This window comes from Hippopotamus amphibius, chromosome 8 (assembly GCF_030028045.1).
Source record: "Hippopotamus amphibius kiboko isolate mHipAmp2 chromosome 8, mHipAmp2.hap2, whole genome shotgun sequence".
In the NCBI taxonomy this organism is placed as follows: Eukaryota; Metazoa; Chordata; class Mammalia; order Artiodactyla; family Hippopotamidae; genus Hippopotamus; species Hippopotamus amphibius.
In genome coordinates this window covers 110,649,514-110,656,393 of record NC_080193.1, presented here as the reverse complement: position 1 = coordinate 110,656,393, position 6,880 = coordinate 110,649,514, and the positions used below count along the sequence as shown (strand labels likewise).

The window sequence follows — 6,880 nt, the reverse complement described above, 5'->3', positions numbered from 1 at the left end:
ATAATAATAAAATATTAAAAAAATCAATCTGATGAGTGTTTAATATTATTAGTTAGCTTTTATTGCCTAGCAAATCAAATTGATCTTAAATAAAAACCATTTATTTGTCTTGAGACTTTGAATGTCATAACTCTGGGCATAGTGTTTCTTCTGGTCTCAGCTAGACTAACTAATGCTTCTGCAGACAGCTGCCAGTGTGAACTGGTTGAACTGCCTGTAGCTGGAACATATTTTGATTTCCTTTGGTCTTGCATTATCTAATAGGGTAGAATGGATTTTTCACATGGTAACTGTATAGGCTCTTGAGAGATAACAATAAAATACAAAAATTCACCCGGAAGTGATTTTGTGTATGCTGTAAGATAATGGTATAGCTCCTTTTAAATTTTTTATAGTGATATTACAGTTAACTCAGAATATCTTATTGAAAAGACCCCTACTTGGACACTGCTATGAAGGTCCATCTTTGTCATATATCAAATTGAGATTGCATGAGTCTTTCTTTGGGTTCTCTACAGCATTCCCTTGGTGTGTACGTCTAGTCCTGCAGCAAGACTAAACTGTCTCCACTATTGTAATGTTGTATTATATCTCCTTACTCAGCATAGCAAGTCCTTTCTTCTTCTCTGTTTCTTCTTTAATATTTTCTTTGCTATTCTGGGTCCTTTGCCTTCTTATACAAACTTTAGAATTGGCTTAATTGCCAAAAAATAATTTCCTGGAATTTTAGTTCAGAAAGCATTCAAACTGAACAATTTGGAGAAAATGGCATATTTACTTTTCTTAGACTTTTCATCTATGAATTTATTTCATCTACCTATTAAGTTTTTTTTTTTAAGTTTTAATACTTATATAGTTTTCTGTGGATAACTCTAGGTATATGTATTCCTTTGTATTTGGTACTTTCAGTTGCTACTTAAGTGATGTGTATTCTTTGAATAAGTATATGTTGTAGGGTATATAAATACACTTCATTTTTGTATATTGAATTTATCCAGCCAACTTGTTTACTTTTACATTCTAAGTATCTATATGGATGTTACTTGTTACATACTCAGTTGCTACCTGAAGACATTGAAAGTTGTTTCTTTTTCTCAACTGACTAAATATTTTAAGTTGCCTTTAAACCAATCTATTGAGTCATTATAGATTTCAGTTCTAAAATTATTGTATTATAACATATTTTAAAAATTATAACATTTTTGTTTTCTGAAAATATTGTCAATCATATTTTTGTGCTATATTTATATCATAAAAACTAGCTATTTTAAAGTATTACTTGATAACCCTCTTACATAGTCCCCTGGGTTTTTTTTTTTCCTGTTAACCTATTTCTCTTGGCTGTTTCCTTATGTTGTCTTATTTCTTTTCATGACTGATTTTTTTTTTAATTTATCCTATACATTATATATGAAAAAATTTTGTGATAACTTGAGGTGATGCCTGTTTCTTTTTCCAGTCTTACTGAGATGTTATTGACATTAACATTGTATTAGTTTTAAGTATACAATGTAAGGATTTTTTATATATAATACATATATATAAAACATAAGTGTTTAGTCAACATCCACTTATTACAACTTTTTTCTCTTGCGCTGAAAACTTTTAAGATCTACTCTTACTAATTTTCAAATATACCACAGAGTATTGTTAACTACAGTAACCTTGCTAACAATGCTGTATGTTACATCCCCAGAATTTATTCATCTTATAACTGGAAACTTGTACCTTTGACCACTTTCACCCACTTCACCACCCATCCCCATTTCTCATAACCACCAATCTGTTCTGTTCTCTGAATCAATGAGTTTGTTTTTTTGGTGTGTGCATGTGTGTGTGTGTGTGTGTGTTTAAGTGAGGTCATACAGTATTTGTCTTTCTCCAGCTAACTTATGTCACTTAGCATGATATTCTCAAGGTCCATCCATGTTGTTGCAGAAGGGAGCATTTCCTTTTTTATGGCTGAATAATTTCCATTTTGTGTATGTATATATCATTCACATTTTCTGTTTTCATTGGGTGATAAAGAGTTAGGTTTTTCCCATGTGTTAACTCTTGTTAATAATGCCACAGTGAACATGGAAATGCATGCCTGCACATTTCCTCTACCCATTTTAAAATCCAATTGTTTGGGGGGTTTTTTTTGATATTGGATTGTGTGAATTCTTTATATATCTTAAATATTACGCCCTTATATATATGTTTTTTAAAATTTTTCTCCCATTCTGTAGTTGCCTTTTTATTTTTTGATGGTTTATGTTGCTGCGCAGAAGCTTTTTATTTTTTTTTATTTTTTTTACTATATTTATCAACTATCAGACAAACAAGTTTTATTTTCACCTTGCATACTTATAAAAAAAATTAGTTCTGTAAAAAGTTTAAGGTTATACAAAGTTTATAAGTAATCCTGCAGACATACATAGTAGACAGTCAAGTAAATGTGCAATAACTGTGAACAACATCAGCTGTAAATCACAATTCTTTATAACTCATGGGCTTGGTTACAGGTGTACTTCTTATCCCCAAGCGTAAAGTTGGGCTTCATTATTTTAGTGTCCCATTTCCAACATTCATGTATTTTCAGACTTGATCAGATAGAATTGGATTTAAGCTAGTGATGGAAAACTTAGTATAGACTTATATACCAGAGCCACTATTCCATAGTTCCCAGACTTCAGCATGTATCAGATCACCTTGCAGGCTTGTTGAACCAGAGATTGCTGGTCCCCAAACCTAGTATTTGATTTAGTAGGTTTGGGATGAGACCCAAGAATGTGATTCTTACAATTTCTCTAGTGATACTGCTGCTGACTGAGGGACTAAACTGTGAGAACCACTGTACTATACTACTGAGGTGTTACCAAACCACTATGCTTTTTCAAAAGTTCAAGTACTTGCATAGATTAAGATCAAGATTAAGGCCTTAAACATGTAAATTTAATTAGCAGTACCCAGTCTTAGACATGTTTTTCATGTTGCAGTTGTTACTTAATCTCACTTCTTGGTGGCTTGTATCACTTTTTGGTTATAAAACAACAATATTAGCTACAAATGAATACTTGGATTTGAATACTGCATTCTAGTATCTGATTTGCATAAAAATATTTTTGAAAGGTTTCTACGGCCTAAATAATGCTATTTTTCTCCTTAAAATATCCTGAAAAACAGTGTTGCACCTGTTGTGAAAAGACTGAATAGCATCCAGGAGCCTTAAAGGCACAGAAAAAGAAGTACTAAGTATTAAAAGAAGAAAAAAGCCTGAAATGTTATCCCTCTCATGGAAAAGCAGTATTAATTATACTCGCCAAATGTACTGTGTCTTCCGGGGTTGTGCCTTTCTAACAAGCATCTAGGTAATGCTGATTTGGTGGTCCTCAAAATTATGTTTTGTGTGGCAAAGTCTTAGAATGTCAGTTTTTAATGTTTCCATTTAAGTTTCTATTACTTTTTAACACAAGAACAAATAATACTTGAAGTCATAAACATTTCATTAAGGTAAAAAGTACAATAATTTTTAACGGTGACATGTTAAATTCATACAATTAAATAAATGGAAAAGCCACCCAGGGGAACAACCCAGCAGTATCCTCAGCAAATACTTTCTGAAGAACAGCATTTGTACATGACTGTAGCCACCCAAAATTCAGATCTCCCATTTCTTTGGCTATTTTTATCACTTCAAACTTAACTCTTAAAACTGAGATAGAAAGCTTTCCTTACTGGAATCAGAGTTGAGGCTGAAAATGTTTCTTGAGAAACAGATGAGAAAACTATTTAGACCCAAATACCTGTATAAGGGACTTTATAATAACAAACCTGTATACTGTTTTAATGGGAATAAAAGAGGGAGTAAAAACAGCAGTATTTATTAGTGGTTTACATACCTGCTCAGATGACAAAAGTGATTGTAACTTGCATATATAACACACTCAAGAACACCCCACACTCCTTTGTAGGTTAGCGCAATGAAGTTTATAAACCAAAAATGTGACTATTCCCATTAAAGTAGGCATCAGAAATTTGTTTTGAGAAAGAAGATGAAAGGAACATTCTCTAACTCCTGGATGCCAGGAAGCAGAGTTTTTCAGAATCAAAAAAAAGCCCTAATTAAGAGCAAGGCCCCACCCCTCAGGGGTCACAGAGTTGGTTCTTTTACTGTAATTCATCATTTTCACATATCAAAGGATTTTTCTTTACCCAAAATTAAAACTAAAGAGACATCATAATACTCTTCAGAAATGCAAACACCCTGAGATAGATCAATACCAGGATCTACTCAAGGATTTGCGATTTAGGTATAGTTAGTATAATTCATATTTAAAGTCACTTCATAAAAACAACTGTCCCAATCTTCGAAGTTCCATTTTCTTCTGTGATGATCACCAAAGCAATCTCTGTTAAGATTCTTCTTCATTGCTTGAATGTAGAAAATGCTTAGTAAAATTCTCCAGCTCATTTTCAAGTTGAACAGCTTTATTTCTTAAGCGCTTTGAATTGTTTTGTATTTTCTCCAATTGATTTATTTCTTGGGATAATCTAGCTATTTCTTCTTCTAGATGTCTTTGTGTAATATCAACTTGTTGGCACAGGTGAGCAAAAGTGGTTGCCATTTCCTGTTGTACTTGATGGCTGCAGTTGGCACTTGTGAAGCTCACAATCATTTGCAGTTTTTCAGTTGCCTAATTCACAAATTGCTGTTTAAAGGCTCTCTCCTTGGCATGGGTGGTCCAAGTCAGCCTTTCATAAAGATACAAAGCTCCATACATACTTAATGAAACAGATATGAGTTTCCAGCCTACAGTTTTCCAAATCACTCCTCCAACAACAATGACGCCCATAGAAGTTCTAGATGTAAGAGAAGCTAATGCTGTTATTAAGGTAACCATGAGTTCTTCCTGCGATGCGTTATCTGGCGTTGCTGGATTGGTAGGAGCAGTGGGAGTAGAAGCTAAAGATCTGGGGAGCTGAAAGATAGGCTCTGATAATCCTAAAAGCACCCGCTGCGCATTTGTAGGGCCTAAGAAACGATGGGCAAGGGAAGACCAGCCCAAGGAAAAATGAAATACAATATCCTCTTGAAAATCTGAACATAACTTGTGGCAATTTAAGTCATAGCTGAGATCAAATTTCTTGCAAGGAATCAATGCATGTAGTTTATTCTGTATACCAGCTGGAAGTAATGGCTTCAAATTTTCAATAATTTCTTGCTGGGATTGAAGCATTGAAGCGTTGACTTCACTGGTGCACCGATCAGCCAAATTTCTTCCCATTCCATCTTCTATGTGCTTATTTAACTCATTTTTATATACTTTCAATACACTTGGAGTAGGATGAAACTCAGAACAAAATTCATCAACCAAAACAGAGAGTTGACAAATTTCATCTGTCGTTGCACACGAAACCTTATTTGCAACCTCCTCTGTAACCTCCTTGATTTTCTTCTTAACATCCAGTGTTAAAAGGTTCATCTGGTTTCGGATAAAATCCCATCTATCAATTTGGTCTTCGCTCTCTTCTACTGAATAAATCCTTTTCTCTGCTGCTGCCACATTTATTGAATCCATTATGTTTTTCACAGTTTCTAGTATCTGTTTAGCTCTGATAGTGTGCTGTTCAAACTTTGTTTTCACTGCTGACTGCGAGATACACTCCTCAAAGATTTGTTCAAAATTCTGAAGCTCCTGTAATCTTGCCTGAAATCCTTCTGCAAGTGCCCCACCACCTTCTGGCATGCCCTGTGCTTCGTGCTTTCTAGCACTAAGAACTTCCTTTGTGGAAACAAAAAAGATACGATTGCATGCTTCTAAAGGATCCACAACTTTGAGCTCCTCCACCAAGAAATGTAGGCATCTTTCCATGTGTTGTCTGCGTACATCTTCCATATATTCTGGCTCTGATGCAGAAGCATCCCAACGGTTATTCAGAATAAAAACTATTAGGCTTGGAAAGTCTCTCATTTACCTTGTGAAAAAACTGTTTTTCCGTGTTCATTAGAGTTGATTCAGAATTTGCAACCAAAATGAAAACATCAGCATCTAAGCAAAACTTATCAATCCAGCTATCCAGCTCTGTAGTGACATCTGTACCTGGACTGTCCACTAAAACCAGGTCATCTCTCAAAAGGGCACATTTTGCCTTTGGCCAAAACACATGTACAAGACAGCCAGCTTTCAAGTCTTTGTCCATATGAAGGGCATGGGCCAGCTGATTAACTGTCTTCACACTCTTTTTTTCATCTGACCCTTCTGTCATGAGATAGGCTTTATCTCCATTGGTTCCTTCAACACTCAGGAAGCAATTGGTTGTATGGCCAATTCCACTAGGGAGGACTTTATCCCACAACATGGCATTGATTACAGAGCTCTTCCCACTGCTTGTCCTGCCAAAAAAATGCCACTTTCATGTGTCTCCGAGACAGCACCTCACCAATGATGGAAAGCTTGTTTTTATACCTCTGTATTTCTATCAGATCATCCTCAGTAGCTACTCGGTCAAGTTCTGGATTCTTGTATGTTGCTTCAACAGAATGTGATCCTTCAGTAACAAACTCCAGTAACTGGTCAAAGATTATTGTAATTGCCTTCTTAACCAGCACAAAGTGCTTCAGTGGAAAAACAGTTTCTGCCATTATGCCTGTCCCGGCTCCGACTTGTCACCCAGCAACCGCAGCTCAGCCACAGCCCTCAAGCCGCCTCATTCTCCTGAGAGAGGCTCGCTTTTTATTTTGATATAGTGCTACTTGGTTATTTTTGCTTTTCTTGCCTTTGCTTTTGGTGTCACATCCAAAAAATCACTGTCTTGACCAATGTCAGGGAGCTTACCTCTTTGTTTTCTTCTAGGGGATTTATAGTTTCAAGTCTTAAATTTAAGCCATTTGAGT

At 35.2% G+C, this 6,880-nt stretch overlaps 1 protein-coding gene across 1 annotated transcript; it reads right to left on the bottom strand.

The window, feature by feature from the left end:
* Nucleotides 1-4,397: 4,397 nt before the first annotated feature.
* LOC130858793 (mitofusin-1-like) lies at nucleotides 4,398-6,628 on the bottom strand. Its single transcript, XM_057745814.1, is given in 3 exon segments — nucleotides 4,398-5,933; nucleotides 5,935-6,390; nucleotides 6,392-6,628. Coding segments are annotated over 3 exon segments (2,229 nt in total).
* Nucleotides 6,629-6,880: the final 252 nt, after the last annotated feature.